Genomic DNA, 25,377 nt, shown 5'->3' on the forward strand with positions numbered 1-25,377 from the left:
GGTGCTCCCATGCCTCAAAGCTAAGAATATCTGACTTGTGCCTGGAAAGAAACCACAGTGAGGCTCAATCCATATTGAGCAAGCTATTATGGTAGATGTACATTTGTAAAATATAATGCCTCCTGACAGAACTCGAGTTCATTGACCACAGATGGATGCCCAAGCACCTTAGTGAAGTATGACCTCGAGCCATGAAAGGAGCAGGAGGCAACATAGCAGAGTTGGCCCTGGCAAGTTACACCTTTTGATATGTGGATAACGTAACATATCTGTAAGATTGGTGATGCGTATTATACGGACACAGCATTAACATTTGAACATCTGAGAGACAAGCTTAAGTGTCTCCAACTGACAGACATACAGACCAAAAAAAGGGAAGAAATAGGTGGTGGTAAATTTTAAAAAAATCCAATCTGGAGTATTTGGAGATGGACATAGAGGATGGTGGCATAGAAGGACCACTTGGCACAGTAGCTCTTTGGGACTCTATGATATATATCTGCAATATTCTTTTTTTTTTGTTTGTTTCATGGTAGGACGCTGTCTCCGCTGCTACAGATGAAGAACGCTTAGTGAAAATTCATGATGTCATTCAGCAACTCCCACCACCTCATTACAGGTCAGTATTCATTTATCCCCTTGTTGCATTGTATAGTAATTGTCAAGGAAATGTCCTCTTGGCCCACCTACTCTGCCCAGTTGCCCACTGCCTTCAAGGATGCTGCTGACCCCTAAGAACCTCCAGTCACCTCCTTCCTCCTCACCTTAGCTGGTAGACTATGCTAGGCATCCAGTACATGCTCATTACGCTCTTCTGAGACTTCCTTCAACTTCCAGTATTGATTTTTCAGCTTTGTTAAAAGAGATAACAAAAGCAATACTATCTTTGCATTGATAGGGGCCATGTAGTCACAGCAGCAATTGCACCCCATATTCATGCAGTTTGAAAGGCTTGGGAAAGCTGTAGTGGTCACAGTGGAGTTGTAATTTGTGTGCTGGGTGGAACTAAAACTAAAATGAATGCTTGGACTCGTTCAGCTCTGTGCTGGGACTTTCTGTTCTGCCCACATTTTTAGGGACTCCTGGTTTTTATCTTTGAATCCTTCTTTCACTGACTAATTACAAGTAAATACTGTTCTTATCTTGTTTGTCTGACTTTTAAGATTATTTATTCGGGACTGTTTGTTATGATCTCTGCTTTGGGCAATTCTGGAAGGGCAGAATCTAAAAATGGTAAATAAGTAATAAATGACCAAAGCGTGTGACGCCATGGTATGTGCAACAGGGAGCAAAAACCGCTTGCCATTTAATTCAGGTAGGTTATAGACAGACTAACGATGTTTTCAGCCATCTTCTAGTGGCTCACAGCAGTGTTTCTTCTGCTCATTTATATCTGCAAAAGGCCATGAATTCAGTAAGAATGAATATTCTGCTAAGAAATAAAAAAAATTGCAGAAATTTTATTACAGGCTGACTGTAGAGGAAGAAAATGAATTGTTTCACCAGAGACTGTACTGCTTGTAGTGGAAATTATAATGTACATCTAGCATTAAAGAATGCACAGCATGTAAATGTTCATGCCAGAACATGACGGCAGACAGTCTGGCAGGTGGGTGCGCAATCATAGTGGGTCCCTGTATCATCAGACCTTGGAAGATTTAGCTGTCTTTTACCTCCAGGCTTACTTTTATCAATATAGAAATAAAGGTTAACATGACACAAACAAATAAGTTGATACTGTTTTATTAGGCTAACAATAGATTTCTTGACTAGCTTTTGGGAAATATTACCTCCTTCCTTGGGTCAGAGTAGAATGAGTACAAGGGAGATTAAAGTTAATGAGAACCATGAACAGAGTTTGCCACTCAAACTGTTTTATATAACATTAACTAATTGGTTAATGTAGAGATTCAATAGTGCCGTGTATGTCTAGTAGTATTATTAGATGTAAACAGGAAATTTTATGCATGTAACTTGTACCTCACTCCAAACTATGGAGGAGTGGGTAACAAATGCATTAAATAAATAATGTGTTATTATACTGCACATAGGTAAAATGGGTAGATCTATATACTTGATGTATTGTTTGTAGTATCTTAGGTTATGAGCCCTCTAGGGATAGGGAAATACCTACAGTACCTGAATGTAATCTGCTTTGAAATGCTAGAAGGCAGAATATAAATAAAATAAATAAATCTCAGAACAGATAGCTCTGAGAAATTTTCTCCGGAAAGTCTGTGCAGAGTAGCAAAAGCCTGTTCAGTTCCTGGGAATTAGGAGCAGAAACTTATAAAATGTACATTCGCTTTTGCTGGTATTTCTTCTTTATAAGATGAACTCCATGGGGAAGGAGAATAGGTGCATTTAGTGAGAAGAAGCCACACAGCTTCACGACCCTCTTTCCTTGCTCACATGTATATAGCTCCCTATCAGTAAGAGAGGCTGAGAACTGCCCTGGTTTTCCAATCAGTGCAGGTTAGACTTATAGTTCCTCTTTCTTAAGATTGATTCCTGGGTTTCTACTCCCTGGACCTGCCGGCAATGCTTCAAAATTAGCTTATGGGGAGGTGGGTTAGCTGAATTCCAGAGGGAACTGCAGTTTGTGGTCCTTGGCTGAGGACTGACAGTGCAATAGCTGATCTGAGTTGGGGGGGGGGGGGGTCATAAAATTTAGGGGAGAAGGCTAGGGGTGGGAACTGGGTATCAGAGTACAACCAGGGGTGGCTCAGCCTCTTGCTGCAGACATGGTGCTGTATAATACCCTACTAATGACAAGTTATAGTGTCCATCCTCTGCTTTTTGTAAATAGCAAAGGAGATGTATTCTCTGTTGAAAAGAAATTACTGATGGCTACAGTGCTCCCCTCTAGTGGTTGATGAAGAGAAAGGATTTGTATCTTCTGCTTTGCAAGGTGTATGGAGATTTGGTTTAATAAGGTGGCATTTGCTTGTATTTCAGGAGTAGCATTAGAATGTTTTCTTCACAGAAACAACCCCCCCAAGCTAAGGTGGATGTGGTGAAAAAAGTAATAAAGAAGGTCTGGTGGAAAACTAAAGATATAATTAAATGCATGTATTCATCCATCAGCTGTAAGGTAGAAATAATCAACCTGCAGACAGGCAGCTTCATACAGGAGCGAGTGATGTGACAGGGATGTATCCTGAGCCCCAGCCCCTTCAATGTCTATATCAACCATCTCTTCACAGTATTTGAGTTGATCCTCAGCCCCAGAACTAAAACTAAATGATTCTGAAATCAAATGTCTGCCATATTCACTTTATCCCCTACCACAGAAAGTCTACAAGAGAACCTAAACCCGCTAGGAACCTACACCAAATCCATGGGTCCTACAAGTAAATCCGGACAAGACAAAAGCTGTGGTTTTTCAGAAAAGGACAAAAAATCTCCAACATAAATTCATTTCTTTCTAAATAAGAAGTTGTGCATACCCTACAATATACATACCTTGTCCTGAGCTTAAGTGCTTTTGGAAGTTTTAAATTGCCTATAAAGAAAAAGCTTTGAGTCCCTGTATGCAACAAAGAAGCCTTTGAACAAATATGACCTCCCAGCTGAACTACTATTAAAATTGTGTGATAACATCATTCAACCACCTCTTATATGGGAGTGAGGTCTGGGGTCTATCATTAACCCCAAACTATAAGAATGTTACGGAATCTCAACAGAAATCCTACACCTCCAGTTCTGCAAACAGAAACTCCACATCCACAAAATCATCCCCAATAATAAATGCAGATCAGAAGTAGGACACTTCCCTTAATCGCTATACAAAAAAAGAATACTTGGATATCCTGCCACCAGGCCAGAAAAGCAACCTGACCAGGGACGATATTGACGAGCCACAAACCCTGGCAATTAACCTTTGTGTTCCGTGAAATTTTATCTTTAATGTTATTGCCATTTTGTAATTGTTTTCCCTTTTTTTTAAATGACTTTGTTCATTTTCAAACAGCCTGCATAGTAGTAAAGTCTGCGTGTACAATGTTCATGCAGACTTTACTGAATATCTTTAAAACAAACTTATGCATGCCAGTGCCTTTTGAAAATACTCAGGTAATTGGGCAAGTACATGCAAATTTTCACTAATGTAAAGTTACACCATCGCTTATGCATGTACATGCACATGCATACTTCTTAATGTGCATAAAAGTATGCATGAAACCAGGTTCTCGGGGGCAAGCAGGATGGCAGTCCTAGAAAATGTGTTGTAGAAGCTGTTTTCGCAGTGCTCCACAGATTGTTTTTCACTCTCTTCCCCTAGGTAGATTTTTTTTTTGCTTGGTTAAAGATTCTTTTTTTTTTTTTTTTGTTGGCTGTGTGTTGCACCAGCTCTGGTGCTCCAGAACAGCTCCAGTCTTTTTTTCATTCAGCTTTCAAGTCGTTTATTCAACTCACTTTTTTTCATCTGATGAATCCACTGTGGCTTAGATTCTGCCCTCTATCAGCTGGGTTAGGTCTGTCGTGCCCAGGGGTAGATGGGTGCTTTTGCCTGGGGGCAGACAACGGTGTCTGACTGCTCCCTGAGACTATGATGCCTAGAGAATGTCATTTCCAATGAGGCTCTTAGAAGCTTTCTGGAGACTTAGCCCAGCCAATGGGAATCAACATTGAGGGATCCAGGACTGCAATAATCACTAGGTACTGCATCAAAATCAGGGTGGCATCAAACAACTCCTCAACTCCAAGCACCAGCATTCCTCTATTAGAGGAATTCTAATGGCAGCCATAAATCCCCCTGAAGTATTCCGATGGGGAGGAAAATTCATCCTCACCACAGTTCAGAGAATCGCACCAGTCTCTGAGGGGCTAGTGACCAATCCACTTCCGGTGCCCAGGAAGATCTGGCTTTCCCTCCTACTTCTCAGTCTGTGCTGGCATCAGCAGTTTTGAAGAACTCTGGAGTGCAGGAGCAGAGCATCCATGCACGATCATCAACATCTGTGTTGATGCAGACTGACATGCAGCCACACCAATGGGAATCTACATCTGGCCCTGCCACTCCAATGGGATATGATGAAAGCTAAATATTTGTCAGAGCAACTCCTCTGGACAGAGAGGTCCCCAAACTTCTGTTACAAGAGAGGGAAGTGCGGTAGCTAGCCTCAGATACCTTCACCTTGGGTTGGAGCCAGGGTCTTCTGTAAGCATATCCTCAAATTTGTCTGGTTGCAAGACCTTATGGAAATTCAGAAGAGACGAGAGATCTATGATCCTCACAGCTTTTGTTGGCCGAGACAGGTTTGGTTCCCGCTCCTTAGGAGATGTCCTTCATGGATCCATACAAGTTGGAAAATTCCCAAATGCTAATCTTTCAGAATTGGGAGCTGCTGTGCCAGCCCAATATTGGTAATCTGTCTCTTACAGCCTGAACATTAAAAGGATACTACTGCAACCTCTGAATCCGTCTCTCATATTCTGGCTTCGAAGAAGGATTTCAAGAGGAAATTCTATGGAGGACATTCGTTGTGTGGTGTGAGGAAAACGTCCTAGATTCTTTCTTCTGTTTCATTCAAAACTACTTGAGTACCTTCTGTACCTCTGATTCTAGTTTGAGAACCATACCTGTGCAATTGCACTTATCACCACCATGTAGAAGGTAAATCCTTCTCTGTACAGCCTTTAGTTGTCCGTTTTATGCAGGGCTTACTTTAGTAGAAGCCTCTCGCTCTGTCGTTGCACCTCAGTTTGGTACTTACCCGGTTGATAAAATCTCATTTCAAGCCACTGGACTCTTGTGAGCTGAAGGACCAGACCTGCGAAGTCATACTTTGCTGGTGGTCGTTTTGAAACAAGGCTCTAGTGACTTACCTACCTTATGCACACATCCTGTCTGTCTACATTTTGAGTCTAAAAGGTGAACAAACATTGCTATTTTGATTGCAAGGGGATCGTAACTTTCTATCTGGAGCAGAGTGAAGCCCTCCAGTAATCCACCTAAGTTTTTCTTTCATTTGACATCAATAAGTCTAAGAATTGCCTTAACCAAGCACACTAGTTCTGTTTTGTTAGCAGATTACGTTGTCTCTTGATACTCCTAGGCAGGCCTAGATCTGGAGTATGTCAAAGCTCACAGTGATAGAGACATGGCAGTGCCAGTAGCTCTACTGAGATCTGCCTCCGTGGAAAAGGTCTGCAAAGCTGCTGCATGATGTTCTCACTGCATGTTAATCTTTTACTACCATTTTCAACAGGGGCTTCCGACGTGACAGTAGTTTTGGCTAATTGTCCTATGGAGTCTGTTTGAGGCGTAGAACTCAACTCCATTGTTCTTAGAGCCTGTTGCTTTGATTCCTGATTGCTATAAATAAAAGCAGAAAAAAAAAAAGAAAACATTAGGATGGTCTGTCACTACCAAAAAGGCTTGCCCATTTGGTTTTTCCTATTTTATTTGGTCCAGGGCAGCCTGTGGCGTGGAATTTCTCATGTGTGAGGACTGCCATCCTGCTTTCCTCTGAGCAAGTGGAGTGAATGTCCCGTATGGATTGTCCAGGAACAGCAGGGTGTCAGTCTTCACAAAACCCTCCCGCCACCTCTTAAGAATTGATTAATCCAAGTCTTAGCTCTATCATGGACTGAAGGGGCCCTGTACAGGATGCAGGGGAGTGGCCAAGGTTGCATATGCCCAGTGAGGCATGGTCAAAGAAATCAAGAAAAAACCAGAGTTCATCTCAGGTCTGTGGTTTTGTAACAGGAAGTAATTTGGGCATATCTTTATTTGCTGATAGGTTCTCAATTTCTATAGTCTATGAAACAAATGGCTATGTATGATTGATCTGAACAGTATTTCAGAGTGCACTAAGGGAGATACATATCTAAGGCTTTGCTCTGACTTTAGCATCCTGCTGTACTGCGCAGTAATTTCCAAAGAGCGCTATCAAGCTCTGGGGAGGAATAGTGCAAATGTTGACTCGTGTACAAAAAAAAAAAAAATTGTGAATAAATCTTTAGGTTGACAATTCTGTATAATCAATGTTCTATAGAGCAGGCAGCAACTCTAAACCAGATCTCTGCTACTGAGCTACTGCTGCCTCACATCCCTGCTCTTATTTTTCAGCCCTGCCACAGATTTTAATCTATTTAGATTTAGCTCGTTCTTTTTCATTGGCAGGTCAAGGTGAGTTACCGTCAGGTACAGTAGGTGTTTTCCCTGTCCCCAGATAGCTCACAATCTAAGGGCCTCATTTACTTAAGGCTTTTCTCCATTTTCTGTGCATGGGGAAAATGCTTGGTAAATAAAGCCCTGAATTTGAACCTGACGGGTCAAGCGAGATGCCCAAGGTCGCAAGGAGCATCAGCGGGATTTGAAACCTGGCTTCTCTGGTTCTCAGCCTGCTGCTCCTAACCACTGCTTCCGATTGGCTCCAGGGTCCACTCTTCTTCCAGCCTAACCTGCCTTTTTATTCCTTTGCAAGAACGTGCAGAACTGATGCTGGTTTGCAATTTAGCCTGCCCTCTTTATGCTGAGTGCACGCCTGCCTCCTCACACGATTTTGACTAATTGTCATTGGCAGGACACTGGAGTTCCTTATGAGACACTTGTCACGTCTGGCTACATACTGTGCCATCACGAACATGCACACCAAGAACCTTGCCATCGTCTGGGCACCAAATCTACTCAGGTAATATCTGAAGTCATCTCTCTAACTTGTCCAAGTCAAATGGGGGGGTCAGACCCATCTGAGTGTATTTTTATTTAAAAGGGAGGGGAGGGGGGAAAAAGCAAGCAAATTTGGGAAAGTTTTTTGTAATGTACTTATGACCCAAATAACACAAATGTTCACATGTATTTATTTATTTGGACATTTTATATACCATCGTTCCATGTAAAGATCACAGTGGTTTAAAAAAAGTAACATTCATAGCTATAATCAGCAGATGACGGGTTACAGAGGGTGGTAGTCATAAACAGGGGCATTAACATCTATCAAATGAATGTTCTACTACATATTAACGAAAGATCTGGAACAAAAGATGTGAAGAATAGAAAAAAATTAAAATTAAAATTTCACATATTAGTCAGTACGTGGAGCTTTTTCCAATCTCTTGTTAAATTTGTTCCTCATGCATCAGTTAATATCTCTTGTCCTTCTTGTTATTGTGGATCTCTGCATTCTGATGTTTTAAGTCAAGTTGTATGCATTCTTGAAAAGCCATGTTTTTAGCTCACATTTACATTTTTCTGTCTGGAATCAAACATAACATCTCAGGCAGGGAATTCCAAAGTTTTTGACTCACTGTGGAGAACATATGATCTCTTGCATATGCCAGGTGTGTGCTCTGTATTGTGGGGACATTCATTAGTCCTTTATTTTGAGATCTTAGTTTTCGTGCGATGTATATGGTTCTAATGTCACACCTATCATACTGGTGTTACTGGAATGAATGATTTTGAATATTAATGTTAATACTTTAAAATGGATTTGAAATTGTACTGGCAGCCAGGGTAGTGAAATCAGTGAGGATGCAATGGGATCAAATATCCTAGTTCCTAACAATAAGAACATAAGAACATGCCATACTGGGTCAGACCAAGGGTCCATCAAGCCCAGCATCCTGTTTCCAACAGTGGCCAATCCAGGCCACAAGAACCTGGCAAGTACCCAAAAACTAAGTATATTCCATGTTACTGTTGCTAGTAATAGCAGTGGCTATTTTCTAAGTCAGCTTAATTAATAGCAGGTAATGGACTTCTCCAAGAACTTATCCAATCCTTTTTTAAACACAGCTATACTAACTGCACTAACCACATCCTCTGGCAACAAATTCCAGAGTTTAATTGTGCGTTGAGTGAAAAAGAACTTTCTCCGATTAGTTTTAAATGTGCTCCATGCTAACTTCATGGAGTGCCCCGTAGTCTTTTTATTATCCGAAAGAGTAAGTAACCGATTCACATCTACCCGTTCTAGACCTCTCATGATTTTAAACACCTCTATCATATATCCCCTCTCAGCCGTCTCTTCTCCAAGCTGAAAAATCCTAACCTCGTTAGTCTTTCCTCATAGGGGAGCTGATCCATCCCCTTTATCATTTTGGTTGCCCTTCTCTGTACCTTCTCCATCGCAACTATATCTTTTTTGAGATGCGGCGACCAGAATTGTACACAGTATTCAAGGTGCGGTCTCACCATTGAGCGATACAGAGGCATTATGACATTTTCCGTTTTATTCACCATTCCCTTTCTAATAATTCCCAACATTCTGTTTGCTTTTTTGACTGCTGCAGCACACTGAACCGATGATTTCAATGTGTTATCCACTATGACGCCTAGATCTTTCTTGGGTGGTAGCACCTAATATGGAACCTAACATTGTGTAACTATAGCATGGGTTATTTTTCCCTATATGCATCATCTTGCACTTATCCACATTAAATTTCATTTGCCATTTCGATGACCAATTTTCCAGTCTCACAAGGTCTTCCTGCAATTTATCACAATCTGCTTGTGATTTAACTACTCTGAACAATTTTGTATCATCTGCAAATTTGATTACCTCACTCGTCGTATTTCTTTCCAGATCATTTATAAATATATTGAAAAGTAAAGGTCCCACTACAGATCCCTGAGGCACTCCACTGCCCACTCCCTTCCACTGAGAAAATTGTCAATTTAATCCTACTCTCTGTTTCCTGTCTTTTAGCCAGTTTGTAATCCACGAAAGGCCATTGCCACCTATCCCATGACTTTTTACTTTTCCTAGAAGCCCTCTCATGAGGAACTTTGTCAAACGCCTTCTGAAAATCCAAGTACACTACATCTACCGGTTCACCTTTACCCACATGTTTATTAACTCCTTCAAAAATGTGAAGCAGATTTTTGAGGAAAGACTTGCCTTGAGTAAAGCCATGCTGATTTTTGTTCCATTAACATATAGAAATGACGGCAGAAGAAGACCAATGGCCCATCCAGTCTGCCCAACAAGCTTTCATACTTATTTTTCTCATACTTATCTGTTACTCTGACCGCTGAGGTCAGGGCCCTTATTGGTAACTTTTTGGTTCTAATTTCCTTCCAACCATGCCATTGATATAGAGAGCAATGCTGGAGCTGCATCAATGTAAAGTATAAAGCCTAATTGTTTAGGGGTAGTAACCGCTGCAATAAGCAAGCTACTCCCACGCTTATTTGTTTGCCTATCCTGTGCAATTTAGTCCTTGTTGATTGTTGTCTGAATATAATTCCTTTTTTCTTCATTCCCCCCCCTGCCGTTGAAGCAGTGAGCTGCACTATATATGTATTCAAAGTGAAGTAACAGGCTTGATTGGTTCAGGGTAGTAACCGCCGTAACAAGCAAGCTACTCCTACGCTTATTTGTTTTTCCAGCCTGTGCAATTTAGTCTTTGTTGGTTGATTGAATATGAATCCTCTTTTCTTCATCCCCCCCTGCCATTGAAGCAGAGAGCTGCTTGGATATGCATTGAAAGTGAAGCATCAGGCTAATTTGGTTTGGAGTAGTAACTGCCGAAACAAGCAAGCTACTCCCATGCTTATTTGTGAATGCAGATCCTTTTTCCCACATTTCCTCTTGCCGTTGAAGCAGAGTGTAATGTTGGAGTCGCATTAACCGTGTGTATGTTTATTGAATAAGGATAGTAGCCGTCATTCCCGTAAGCCACCCCCATGCCTCTTCTATTCATTTCATTCACCATGTTTTCATTTCATTAAACCATGTCTTCATTTTATTAACCTTCAATTAGTCAAAGTGAGGATACTGTGATTTTATGTCAAACTGTATCGGAACACACCTAACATCGATCTTATAGCCAATACCAGTTCACTTTCCCCTTCAACATTCCAACGCAGTACTGTAACTTTGATCAGCACTCATGTTGTTATGACCTTCATAATAGGCATCATCGTTATTGCTTTCGCGTATATCAACTCTGCCTTATGTATAATCATTTGGTCATTTTCAGTTCCTGATTTATTTTATTTATTTATTTAATTTTATATACCGACAGCCGTTTGCACATCGTGCCGGTTTACAGATAACTTACAAACCAAAAAATATATAGGCAAAGCCTTTACAAGGAACAGTGTGTAACAAACAATAGTAACAGAGTAAATAAGTTGATAACTAAGGGAGGGAGGGGTGGGGGTGATTGCGACAAAGGAGGGGGTGGGGGGGGTGAGAACAGATACATGAGGAAAAAATATGTACAGGGAATCAATGGGGAAATGATATGTACATAGGCTATATACAAAATTTGTCTAAGCGCATGGCCAACAGTGAAAGAAGTGAGAAGATGTGTGCGGTTCTGCTAGGTGGCAATTTATTATGTGCAGGAGGTTAAGTGTGGGGTTTGTAGTTCCTTCGAGAGGGTGGGTGGGGGTCCTGTAGTGGGGGTGTTGATATGAGAGGGAGGTTGGGTTTGAGTGCTAGTAGGTGATGGTGATGATTGGGGGTATGCTTGGAGGAAGAGCCAGGTTTTGAGTTTCTTTTTGAAGGTGAGTGTGGAGGTTTCGGTGCGTAGGTCAGGAGGCATGGAGTTCCACAGGGGTGGGCCTGCGAGGGAGAGGGCCCTATTGGTGGTGGAGATGAGTCTTGTGGATTTTATGGAGGGGGGAATAAGGGTTCCACGAAGAGAGGAGCGGGTGGGTCTTGTGGAGATACGAGGTAAAAAAGGTGGGTTTAGCCAGTTGTAATGTTCGTTAATAATACTTTTGTGGATGAGGGTAAGGGTCTTGTATATAAATATATATATATATATATATATATATAAATATATATATATATATATATCTTGTATATAAATATATATAAATAATGATTGTTCTAAACCAAGTTCAAAACCATTTTCAGACTTACTGACCACCTCTCCCAGATAAGCTACACAGCAGTTTACAGAAAAAACAAATACAATTAAGGATGTAATACAAATTAATTAAAGCAGAAAACAAAGGATGTCACAACACATTTTCCAAAAAGTTGAAAGATCGTCTATATATTTAATGGCTACATGAAGTAGGTTCCAGAGACTGAACCAGAACAAAAAGAAAGATCTCTGGTTTCAACCAATAGGAGCTTCAAGTTTAGTTTATTTTATTTTATTTGATGAGTGCATGGCTGATTTGGACATACAGCACTGCACAAATATTGAGGAGCAGACTTATGTAAAATCCAAAAGATCAACATAGCAGCATAAAATCGATTTTATATTACATTACAGAGAGCCAGTGGAGAGTTGTAAGTACTGGCTTTATGTTGTCCCATTATATATTTTCTTTAATTAAGTGAACTGCTGTATTTTGAACTAGCTGAAGTCTAATAACTGTATTTTTGGAAGTCCTACTAGTAAGGAGTTACAGTAGTAAATATGGGTAGAAATTAGGGCCTGTACAATTATCTGTAGTTATAGTGTGTTCTATGAGCAACCCAATTTAGCAGCATGCACATTCTAGTCTAGGTCTAAATGTGAGTAGAAATTCTCCAATAGCTAAACCTCCGACTCTAGATCTAGGTAATATTCAAATTACTCCCTCAAACCAAATATGGACTTAGGTATCCACCTAGATGAGAACCATACTATGAAAAAGTATATCAACAAATTAATTAATACAGGCTACACCAAGTTGCGTATATTACATCGGCTGAAACCTTTAACTTTCGAAGACTTCCAAACTGTATTGCAGTTTCTCAAACCTAGACTATTGTAACTCCTTATTTCTTGATCTTCCCGCATGTCTCTTAAAACCATTACAAGTACTTTGAAATGCCTCAGCAAGACTATTGTATCTGAAGACTGGAGGATAGCTAATGTAACCCCAATATATAAAAAGGGCTCCAGGGGCAATCCACGAAACTACAGACTGGCTAGCCTGACTTCAGTGCCAGGAAAAATAGTGGAAAGTATTCTAAACATCAAAATCACAGAACATATAGAAAGATATGGTTTAATACAAGGTACAGTGCTAGTCTGCGGTATAACTATAGTCCAAGTTTGTCTATTGGATTATTTCATGCAAATTTATAGTAAGAAATCTATAGAAAATATGGTGTGTTTAGACGCAGATTGAATCACCCTTGATGAAGGACTGAAGATTGTTTACAGCAGTCCGAAACACGGTCCAGTGTTGGGTCAACTGTTTCTTGTGGATTGTAGCAAGACAACAATCAACACTAAGGAAGAATACAACGCGTGAAAGATAAGTGCAGAATTAAAGCGCCAGATATATAATTTTAAGAATAATTTTTAAGTGCAAACAAAAAATTTTTTGAAAATTTTTTTTCAAAAAATTTTTTTTCAAAAAATTTTTGAAAAAATATTCAAAAAAAATATTTTTTTTTTATATAATTTTAAGATATATAATTTTAAGATTTTTTATAATTTAAGATTTTATATAATTTTAAGATATATAATTTTAAGATATATAATTTTAAGAATAATTTTTAGATTTATTTTAGATATATAAAAATTTAAGATTTTATATAATTTTAAGATATATAATTTTAAGATATATAATTTTAAGAATAATTTTTAAGTGCAAACAAAAAATTTTTTGAAAATTTTTTTTCAAAAAATATTTTTTAAACATATTTTTGAAAAAATATTCAAAAAAAATATTTTTTCAAAAAATTTTTTGTTTGCACTTAAAAATTATTCTTAAAATTATATATCTGGCGCTTTAATTCTGCACTTATCTTTCACGCGTTGTATTCTTCCTTAGTGTTGATTGTTGTCTTGCTACAATCCACAAGAAACAGTTGACCCAACACTGGACCGTGTTTCGGACTGCTGTAAACAATCTTCAGTCCTTCATCAAGGGTGATTCAATCTGCGTCTAAACACACCATATTTTCTATAGATTTCTTACTATAAATTTGCATGAAATAATCCAATAGACAAACTTGGACTATAGTTATACCGCAGACTAGCACTGTACCTTGTATTAAACCATATCTTTCTATATGTTCTGTGATTTTGATGTTTAGAATACTTTCCACTATTTTTCCTGGCACTGAAGTCAGGCTAGCCAGTCTGTAGTTTCGTGGATTGCCCCTGGAGCCCTTTTTATATATTGGGGTTACATTAGCTATCCTCCAGTCTTCAGATACAATAGTCTTGCTGAGGCATTTCAAAGTACTTGTAATGGTTTTAAGAGACATGCGGGAAGATCAAGAAATAAGGAGTTACAATAGTCTAGGTTTGAGAAACTGCAATACAGTTTGGAAGTCTTCGAAAGTTAAAGGTTTCAGCCGATGTAATATACGCAACTTGGTGTAGCCTGTATTAATTAATTTGTTGATATACTTTTTCATAGTATGGTTCTCATCTAGGTGGATACCTAAGTCCATATTTGGTTTGAGGGAGTAATTTGAATATTACCTAGATCTAGAGTCGGAGGTTTAGCTATTGGAGAATTTCTACTCACATTTAGACCTAGACTAGAATGTGCATGCTGCTAAATTGGGTTGCTCATAGAACACACTATAACTACAGATAATTGTACAGGCCCTAATTTCTACCCATATTTACTACTGTAACTCCTTACTAGTAGGACTTCCAAAAATACAGTTATTAGACTTCAGCTAGTTCAAAATACAGCAGTTCACTTAATTAAAGAAAATATATAATGGGACAACATAAAGCCAGTACTTACAACTCTCCACTGGCTCTCTGTAATGTAATATAAAATCGATTTTATGCTGCTATGTTGATCTTTTGGATTTTACATAAGTCTGCTCCTCAATATTTGTGCAGTGCTGTATGTCCAAATCAGCCATGCACTCATCAAATAAAATAAAATAAACTAAACTTGAAGCTCCTATTGGTTGAAACCAGAGATCTTTCTTTTTGTTCTGGTTCAGTCTCTGGAACCTACTTCATGTAGCCATTAAATATATAGACGATCTTTCAACTTTTTGGAAAATGTGTTGTGACATCCTTTGTTTTCTGCTTTAATTAATTTGTATTACATCCTTAATTGTATTTGTTTTTTCTGTAAACTGCTGTGTAGCTTATCTGGGAGAGGTGGTCAGTAAGTCTGAAAATAAAATATTAAATACATTAATAATTTGGGATCTTTTAATAATAGTTGGGCTAGTAAGGGTAGGCATAGATTTATTTTGTTTTTTCCTAGCATGTGGATAGATGGATTCAGGACCAGTGGGTTATGCACCTCTACTAGCAGATGGAGACGGAGCAAACTGATGTCACAATATATATAGTCCTGCAGTGACATCAGCCTGCCAGTATTCTCTGTCTCCAGCAGATGATGGATGTGCATCTCCCTACTGGGGATTGCTTCAGATTTTAGAAGAAGAATTTTAAAAAGAAAAAGCCCTGCTCTCCTGCAGTGATACCAAATGATCCCTCCCTCAGTTGAGAATTCCCGAGGATTTCAGTGGTCCCTCAGATGCCTTGGACCGGTAGCTGGTTTTTCAACTGGTGTGGACTTAGCTGATTGTACAGCTTAAAGGCAGCAGGTGCAGGAAGCCAAGCAGAGCGGTGACAGCAGATGCCCTTTCCCCCTGCAGCCAGAGACCATCTCTGTACTCAGCCAAGAAGGGCTGAGCTCAGATAAGTTTAAAAAAAAAAAACCTTACAGAGACAGTGAAGGAAGATTGTTTAGGGATTCCCCTTCCCCGGTCTCCGAGCTCAGCACGCCATTCCGATGTTTGTCCTGCCCCAAGAGAGGTTTAGGGACAGGGGCAGCCTGGTGGGTTGAGCAACCTCTTTTGACTAGGTCCAGCTCCGAAACCTTTCTACTGTGTGCCGTGTGGTAGGCTGCAACAGTGTTTTCGCACACTTTTGCCTGTGCATTCGCCTGTCCTGTATAGGACGTCAGTTCAGCGGTGTGTCTCGGTGTGTGTCCAGATTTTTGGCACTTAGTTGAGTGTTGGCTTGGGCATCCAGGTTAAGTGGCATCTGGCTTGGATGCGTGCTTATCCTGTGCACATAAATTGGGCGTACGTTCAAGTGCGCTTAAGTTGAGATGCCTAACCATGCAGTGCCTAGTCTTGGGGCACCTAGTTTTTGGACTCCTTGCCTTAGACACCTAAAAAATGTGGATGCCTAAATTTTGGACGCATATATATAAAAAAAAAAATAATATTTGATGGCGCCGATAGCTAAGAAACCTAAGCACCTTGCCCGTTGTGCCCTCTAACGTCTGCCTGCGAGGCTTAGGGAGAATTATATTCCTCTGATTTTACTAAGCCTGATTTTTCCTAGCCTGATGAGGTTATGGGTAAAGATGGGTCAGGAGAAACGCCTGATATTGGAACTCCTTTGACTAGTTCCTCAGCAGGGGACAGCAGCATAGTGGGCATAACACAGGTGCCGCCTGGTTTTGGCATGGATCCTTTTGCCTTTTCTTGGGTAGAATTTTTTCAGGGATTGCAATCCTTTCTTCAGGTGCAGTACTCTGCCCTGTCCAATCCTGTCGGGTGACAGAAATCCGGAGGGCACTGATGATGAGGCAGATCCTGACTCCCTGGAGGATGGGGAAATTCCTCTGGGATTAGAATCATATAGGACTATGTTACGGTTCTTTCATAGAGATGAATTGCCAGCCTTAATTTCCCAGACATTGAAAATGCTGGTAGTTCCTGGACCAGATTTCATGTCTGAGCCAAAGAAAAATCCCATTTTGGTGTCTTTATCAGTTTCGGGTGCTGCCTTTTGGTCTCACCACCGCACTCAGAACGTTTTCCAAAATTATGGTGGTGGTAGCGGCAGAACTGAGAGAGGATGGGTTACTAGTACTCCCATATTTAAACGACTGGTTAATTCAGGCCAGGTCTCTGAAAGAAAGCCATCTGGTGACCTGCAAGATCATCTCCCTGTTACAGGAGCTCAGTTGTGTGGTGAACCTAGCCAAGAGCAGTCTTCAGCCAGCTCAGTTATTGGAATATCTAGGTGTGTGATTCGACACGATGCAGGGCAAAGTTTTTCTGCCAGAAGCTCTTATTCAAAAATTAGTGTCTCAGGTGTGTCTCTTGGTGAACACTATATGCTCGACAATGTGGTCCTATCTATAGGTACTCTGGTTGATGGCAACAACTCTGTAAGTGGTGCCATGGGCAAGGGCGCATATGTGACTACTTCAGTGCTCCCTGCTGTCTCATTGGAACGCGCAGTTTAAGGACTATTCGATTCGGCTTCATCTGCCAATGGAAGACTCCTCTCACCTCCAGTGGTGGTTGCAAGCAGGTCAATTGAGAAAGGAAGTTTCCCTGACATTGTCGGACTGGTTAGTACTTATGACAGATGCAAGCCTCCAAGGTTAGGGAGCTCACTATCAGGAACTAATGGCACAAGGGCACTGGAATACAGAGGAGTTTCTCTGAAGCATCAATCGGCTGGAAGCCCGGGCAGTCCGGCTGGCATGCTTGCAGTTCAGCAGCAGACTGCAGGGTCGAGCGGTCTGAATAATGTCAGACAACGCAACAACAGTGGCTAACATCAATCGGCAGGGAGGAACCAAGAGTCAGCAGGTATCGCAGGAGATAAGCCAACTTATGGAATGGGCATAAATGCATCTTCAGGTGATTGCAGCATCACACATTGCATGGCTTACAACAGTCAGCAGGGAGGAACCAAGAGTCAGCAGGTATTGCAGGAGATAAGCCAACTTATGGAATGGGCATAAATACATCTTCAAGTGATTGCAACATCACACATTGCAGGAAAAGACAATGTAAGAGTAGACTTTCTCAGCAGGGAGAGTCTGGACCCAGGAAAATGGGTATTGTTAGATGAGGCGTTCCAGCTGTTAGTGGATCGCTGGGGCCTTCCGTTTATAGACCTGCTGGTGACTTCTCACAGTGTGAAAGTTCCTCAATTCTACAGTCACAGGAGAGATCTGAAGTTCTTGGGTATCGATGCTCTCGTGCAGGTCTGGCCGGAAGACAAGCTGCTGTATGCTTTCCACCCCTGTGGCCCATGTTGAGCAGAATAGTTTGCAGGATCGAAGGCCACAGGGGGATGGTGCTTCTGGTGGCACCAGATTGGCCCAGAAGATCATGGTATGCAGATCTGCGAAGACTCCTGATGGAGACCCCCCTTTGTCTTCCGCCGCACAAGAATGTATTGCAGCAGGGGCCTATCCTTCACAAAGATCCAACTCAGTTTTGTCTTATGGTATGGCCCTTGAGAGGGCTTGCTTTTTGAAGCATGGATATTTTCTGCAGTGATTGCCACCTTGCTATGAGCTTGAAAGTTCTCTACATCCTTAGCCTATGTGCAGGTTTGGCGAGTGTTTGAGGCTTGGTGTTAAGATCAAGGTGTTCTTCCTTGTTCAGTTAAGATCCCGCTAATTTTGGAATTTTTGCAGGATGGCTTAAATAAAAGGTTGGCCCTTAATTCCTTGAAGGTACAAATTGCAGCTCTTGCCTGTTTCAGGGGCCAGGTGAATGGTGAATCCTTATTGTCTCATCTTGATGTGTCTCATTTCTTGTGGGGAGGGAACTGCTAACCCTTGTGGTTAGCAGTTCCCTCATGAAGTCTTAACCTGGTGTTGGATTTCTTGGTGGGCTCTACGTTTTGACCGCTGTATAGCCTTTCCTTGTGGCTATTGACCTTGAAAACAGTGTTTCTGGTGGTGATATGTTCTGCGTGTCAAATTTCCGAGCTGCAGGCCTTGTCTTGCTGGGAGCCGTTCTTTCAGATGACTCCAGGAGTGATAGAACTGCATACTATTCCTTCTTTCTTGCCTAAAGTGGTCTCGGATTTTCACTTGAATTAGTCCATTTCTTTGCCATCCTTGGATAAGGAAAGATGCAGAAGAATATCACCTGTTGCATCCCTTGGATGTCAAGAGATGTGTTGTGAACTATCTGGCGGTTTCTAAACCTTTCTGAAAGACGGATTGTCTGTTTGTCCTTCACAGTGGAGGAAAACAGGACGAACCAACTTCGCAGGCTACAATAGCTCGCTGGATTAAGGAGGTGGTCAAGGCCACATATGTGGATGCTGAAAAGCCGTTGCCTACTCAGGTTAGGGCTCATTCCACGAGGACTCAGGCAGTGTCATGAGCAGAGGTTAGATTGTTGTATCCCATCGACATTTGCCGAACTGTGACTTGGTCCTCCTTACACACCTTTTCCGGGTATTATCATCTGGATGTGCAGGCCCGGGAGGACACAGCCTTTGGACATGCGGTATTGACTGAACCACGAGCAGCCTCCCACCCTATTTGGGAGTAGCTTGGGTACACCCCACTAGCCTTGAATCCATCTATCTACATGCTAGGAAACGAGAAATGACTAATTATCTGATAATTTCCTTTTCCTTAAGGTGGATAGATAGATTCAACTTCCTGATTTTTGGCTGCCAAATGATTCTGTGAATGGTCCTCCTGTGTGGCTATGTGTTCCAGGGGATTACTGGTAAGTGTTCATCCAGTCCCTAGACTAATATGCATAAGTTCTTGCCTGAGTTCATTGTTTCTTGTTGGTTGAGTACAGAAATGATTGTCTTGTTTTTAATCAAGTTTTTGCTAGTCTGTCCAAAGTTGCTTTTGAAGAGAATACTGGCAAGCTGAAGTCACTGCAGGACTATATATACTGTGAGGTCAGTTTGCTTGGTCTCCATCTGCTGGTAGAGGTGCATAATCCACTGGTTCTGAATCCTTCTATCCATTTTAAGGAAAATGAAATTTTTAAGTAAGTACTAGTAGTAATTTCTCATTATCTGTCAGATTTCTTTCAGGGAAGTTTATTGTATTTTATGTTTGTCCACCACCTTGGTTGTTCCCTATGGGTTTGGAAAGGTAGTTTATAAGGGAATTATATTAAACTATAGAGCCTTATATGCACTTTCTAAAGTAGTTACTCCTACTAAGTGGGATGGGACATTAGCATATAATAAATAGCTCCACTTAGCACAATTTCAAAAGAAGGTAACACTAATCAGTTTGTTCAGTTTCTAATTTACAATGGAAAAATAATCATCTCTAAGACAGCAGTTAGTATGTTTTATTGATGAATTGATCTATTGATTGATCTTTCCTTGTTTAGATCAAAGCAAATAGAATCAGCCTGTTTCAGTGGCACTGCCGCTTTCATGGAGGTGCGAATTCAGTCGGTGGTGGTTGAATTCATTCTCAACCACGTGGACATGCTCTTTAGTCCCAAGCTTAGCTCTGTCATACGGGATGGTGCAGGTATGCTCTATGGTAATTTCCACTTTTTTTCCCTTATTTGATGGGGGTAGACAATATATCACAGTTAAGGGGTGAGCGAGAAATGTGCTGCATGGCTGTTTGTCCAACCTCTAAGACTTTTGATGATCACCCACACCCCCATATGTGATAGATATGATTTTAGCAATTCTACAATCAGGAGAAACATCCGAGAAGCTTCTTCATGGCCTAGCACCTCAGTGTTTCATTTTGAAAGGACTAAACCAGTATTAAGGCCCTTAAATTCTTAGTAAATGAATAACTCTTTGTCATAAATTATGAGTTTGGATCAATAGGAGGTGCCTTCTAGAATCATGCAATAAAAGGTGCTGTAGGTTGAAAGACGACCAAGTTGAAGTACACATGTTTGTTGAGGTGAGGGAAGTAAGGCGTGAAATTGTATTACTCTCTTCATTTTAGATCCCAACATAGCTTTAGCAAAACCTGCCAGTAATTTTAGTCACTCTATATAATTTAGTTAAATTTAATTACAATAAATATTTTCCCTCTGTCACTCATTATCTGGTGGATTTGCCTTTGCAGGTCATGGTTCCTTAGTGAGGCCAAAGTCCTTGCTAGTGTCCTCTCCATCCACCAAGCTGCTGACCTTAGAAGAGGCTCGTGCACGAACCCAGGCCCAAATCAATTCCCCTGTGGTGGGAGACAGTAAATACATTGAGGTGGGAGAAGGACCTGCTGCTTTGCAGGGAAAGTTTCATACTGTCATCGAATTTCCATCTGAAAGGTAAAAGAACTCAAGAAGGGGGGTAATTCCCCGTTTGAAGTTTACATAGTAGGTCAAGTTGAGGGGAGGCTATGCCCAGGTTGTGTTTGTCTGGTGTGATGTACAGCGTTTTCTTTCATTCCATTGTTAAAGCAAACCTCAGATTTATAGTCTGATGGTTAGAGCAGTAATGTCCAAGTCAGGGGAACTCCTTGAATGCATATGCAAATCCTGTTTAACACTGACACTGTGTGCACATGAAAACAGCAGTTTCTCACTTAGAAAATCATTACTATGACCCTCATTCTACAGTATTAAAGTGTAAAGTACATTGGGATACTGTTTGACACACCTAGGAGACTAAAGGAATTTTGTTCTTGATATTTTGCAATAAAATTTATCGAGGGTGTCATATAGATACTTTATCATATTTAGCCCAGACTCTCTCTAACTGGAGTACATGTGTAAACTAAAGCAATGTGTGTGTAATAATGCTTCAGTTTGTATAAACTGTGGGTAATAGAACTCTGTAGGGAAAAATCTAGTTTCAAGTGTAGCTTATCAAAGTGTCTCATTTTGCATTAGAAGCTGTTTTCATAAGAGAAATACACAGTGATTCATAAATATCCTCTATATTTTGGAAAAGAGATATTAAGAAGAGATGAGAGTTTGTTACCTGGCAAAGGTTTCTTATCCATAATCGGTCACTGGTGTTGTAGGAAAAAGCAAAGATGGTAACTTTCAAATGGGCGCGGAGCTGCACATATACGCATATGCGTCGGTGCGAGCCCAAGGACAAGGCAATTTTATAACACAAGCACACATACACGACTATGTTATAAAGTAGCCTGGGGAGGCACGTATGTGTGCGCCCCGTTTTGCAGGTGACTGCGCACAGCTGCCTAAAGTCAGGTTTGAGTCTCATAAGTGGGGGGATTTTATAACAGGGGCACAGCCACACCATGCCAGGTTCACCAGTTCATTCACCAGTATGCCCAGCTAGAGCTAGGTCCTCAAACCCCCCTGGTTCTTTAGCCTGCACTCCTCCCAGTTACCCCCAGACCCCTCAAACCCCTCATAGATGCATTTTTTATTGGATTTTTGTTTTTAACTTATACCTCCTCCATAACAGAAGTAAACTTATGCGGCACTGGACCTGGGCGCGCACCCAGGCACATAGATACTTGCACGCACATCTCTCGGCCCCGCCCTGGAATGCCCATGCCCCGCCCACACTAAGCCCCTTTTTTTGTTCCAAGTGAAATATTAAACGTGTTGGCAGATGTGCGTACGTGTAGGCGGCTTTTAAAATCAGGTGGTCACACGTACATCCTACATGCGTGTGCTAAATCTCCCGATTTTGGCGCATGCCCACCTGTTAAAAATCACCCCTGAGCGAAAGAGAGTGGTCATTATATGCTGACAAGCTGATTTGTTTTCTTAACTGGAGAACTTTTAACATTTTTCTGCCCTGTAGGAAAAGACCTCCTTCCAAGGCCAAGAAATCTCCTGTTGGGAACTGGCGCTCCTTTTTCAACCTGGGGAAATCCTCCTCCTCGTCATCCGTTTCCAAGCGGAAACTGCAGCGCAATCCAAGTGAGCCATCTGAGATGAAGGCCTTAGCACTGGCAGGTTAGCATGGCTCCCTTTGCTTTCAGATTAAAAAAAAAAAAAGACAAATGTGTTTCTCCAGATGAGTGAAGAAAATCAGAGATATTGTGTGAAGAGTCTGGCACTACACCCCTTAATCCAGCTTAGTTGTGTCAACCCTTATTATTCTCGGTATACTGTGAACATTTTGCCTACAGCTTCATGGGCATATTAGTGTCTACAGTTTTATACCAAAGTTCGACTTTATATAGGTTCTAATCCTTGAAATCTCAGATCTTCTTATTAGTTGACGGTAAGACACACACATGACACACAGACAAGGCAAAAAGGAGTTATTTATTATAGAGGATTAAAATCAAGAAGGCTGAGATCAGGGGACAGCCAAGGCTTAATAATTAAAAGAAATTTCAAATATATGGGTTTATAAAAAAAGGATCTGAAGGTGGCCAGAAAGGGAACTTGACACAGCAGCTCGGGAAGGCTATTCCAGGCATACAGTGCAGCAATGGTTGGCAACAGAGAGCAAAAGCACAGATAAAAGCAAGCTCTATGTATACCTGGAGTTGTGCAGTCCTAAGCATTATTTGCAGTATATAACGTAGCATAACCAAACTGAACTCCACAGCCCAATGAATGGATGTCTTGAGGAGGGATATTAGGGAAATAAGGATAGTTCAGTAGAAGAACTATGAGGAACAGGTTGCATGCAGATGTGTGCAGGATTTAAAGATCATCTTGATGCTAAGTTTTGTTTTAGCCATGTTAAGTTTGATGTCCTGATAGGACATGCTCGTTTAGACCTAGATTCTTGGTAAAATTTCTAGTGCAGAGCGATAGCTCAGGGAATCATAAGCATGGTATTGAGAATGTAGAAATGGCTCAGGACAGTGCTCTGAGGCACATTAATTGATAGTGGAGGAGGATTCACCAGAGTGTATACTAAGAATACTGTGGAGGACAGTTTGTCAAGGAATAGATGGTGATCGATAGTATCAGAAGCAGCAGACAGGGCAAGGAGGATCTAGAAAAGGCCTTTGGCTGTGGCCATTAAGAGATTACTAGAGACTTTGGCAAGGGAAGCAATGACCCGAAAGTGAAAAGGGCAGGTAGGATCCAGTGAAAGCTTTTTAAAGTTTGGTATGTTCAGATCATGGTTAAAAGCAGTGGGGATGGTTGTAATGGAAAGTGATAGATTGGGGGGGGGGGGGGTGACAGGAGAGAGAACTGAGGTGCTGGGCTGGAATGAGTCAGAGGAACAAGTAGTGAGTTTGGAGGAGCAGTTTCCACCTCTGATTTCAGAAAAGAAAATAAGGATGGAGCGGTCTGATACAGAATGGCAAAATGTGAAGAAAGAGTGAGAGGTGGAGGCAGTTTGAGGAGGGAGGAGATCATGATGGCAAGGGGTGCAGTAGCAGATGGGAAAGAGATGAGCATAGATTTGAAATGTCGGAAGTCGGCATGGGAATGAGATTTTAGCCAGAATACTCTGCAGAGCATGTGCAGAAACATAAGAAGTACACACGAATCTGGCCAAAGCTGGGGTTTGATGTGCTTTATAGGACTGGGGAAAGATGTGACAAGAGTATCCAAAGCAGGGGAGAGTACAGAGTTGTAGCAAACTGCCTCGTCAGTAGACTCTGACAGGTTTGCTGAAGGTGGTGGTGGTGATTGAACAAGACTGCGGAGGACAATTTAAGTATGAAAGTTATCAAATTATGGACAGAGAGGAGAAGAATTGAAGTAGGGAAGCTTGAGAGCATATGGAAGAAAGGACTGGGTTAAGGTCAAGCCAGTGGCCATACTGGTGAGTGTAGGGGTGGTAGAGTTTAACTGAAGGTCAAGACAAAGTGAAGGAAGAAAAGGAGTGGGACTAAGATGAAAGAGGGAGTTGAAACCTGCAGGAGGGGGGGGAGAGTAGCAGCCTGCCATTATGGTCTTCCAGAGGAGGTGTGTGGGGAAAAAAAAACCTCCGTAACAAAGAGCAGAAACAGAAACAAAGCCCTCAAGGGAAAGCTGAGTCTCAGTCAAAACAAGAAGATGAAATAAAAGATAAAAAGATGATGGAAATTGAACAAGCATTCCATAGGGAGCATAAGAAGAGGGGGAGGAGGGATGGGCCCAAGGATACGATTAAGAGTGGTGATTGGTTGACGTGAATGGGATTGATATTTCCAGCTGACACGGGAAGGGAAGTGAAGAGGTGAGGACAGTGAGGGTGGGAAGCTCTCAGGAAGAGTGGAGATGGCTGGATGAGAGGAAAGGACTAGGTGGGAGGGTGGAAATGATTTGCAGTGGGGGGAATAGGACTGTGGAGGATCAGCATCAGGAAGCGAAAGTGCAGCCATATGAAGCAAGGATTATGCAAATGAGCTTGCAACATCCCCAGCACTGATTTCACATCAAGAGGATGCTGCCGCTGGAGTATAAACCTATGAATTTGACCAGGGGTGAGGTAAATCTGTTTTCTCAATGTAATGTGCACAATCTGGTGAGCCTTATGCCTTCCACTGTTCCTGGGTTATTTGACTGTGGCACCCAAAAGATGATGGAAGAATCATATCGCCATGCTGTATCTAGGCAGCCTGCCGAGAGCAACACTATGAAGGGAGTCTGCAAGCATCACGCTGTTCGTTATTCTAGCTTATCGGCTTCTAAACGATTAGGAAGAAACTTAATTCTTTTTTGGTTGTGGGGGTGGGGGACATCTCTACATCTACAGGTGGCAGAGGAGACACTGGAACCCTGCGCTCAGCTAAAAGTGAAGAGTCGCTCACATCTCTGCATGCCATGGACGGTAAGAGTGAGGCAGACCTTGACCTTGTTCTGTTTTGAGCAATAGGACAATATAAAATGCAGCAGAAGTCAGGGCTGCAGGAACGAAAAGGCACAGTATAGA

At 41.4% G+C, this 25,377-nt stretch overlaps 1 protein-coding gene across 6 annotated transcripts in view; it reads left to right on the top strand.

Moving 5' to 3' along the window:
• Positions 1–25,377, top strand: part of ARHGAP32 (Rho GTPase activating protein 32) — a 694,843-nt gene that overhangs the window by 653,159 nt on the left and 16,307 nt on the right. For 5 of the 6 annotated variants that reach the window (XM_029573155.1, XM_029573153.1, XM_029573156.1 and 2 more), the window contains 6 exons: positions 537–619; positions 7,533–7,640; positions 19,983–20,140; positions 20,690–20,891; positions 22,348–22,502; positions 25,201–25,275. In XM_029573155.1, the coding sequence (XP_029429015.1) occupies positions 537–619; positions 7,533–7,640; positions 19,983–20,140; positions 20,690–20,891; positions 22,348–22,502; positions 25,201–25,275 (781 nt within the window). The remainder of the gene's footprint in view (positions 1–536; positions 620–7,532; positions 7,641–19,982; positions 20,141–20,689; positions 20,892–22,347; positions 22,503–25,200; positions 25,276–25,377) is intronic. The other variant, XM_029573154.1, reaches the window with a different exon arrangement.

Source organism: Rhinatrema bivittatum, chromosome 12, assembly GCF_901001135.1.
Source record: "Rhinatrema bivittatum chromosome 12, aRhiBiv1.1, whole genome shotgun sequence".
Classification (NCBI taxonomy): domain Eukaryota; kingdom Metazoa; phylum Chordata; class Amphibia; order Gymnophiona; family Rhinatrematidae; genus Rhinatrema; species Rhinatrema bivittatum.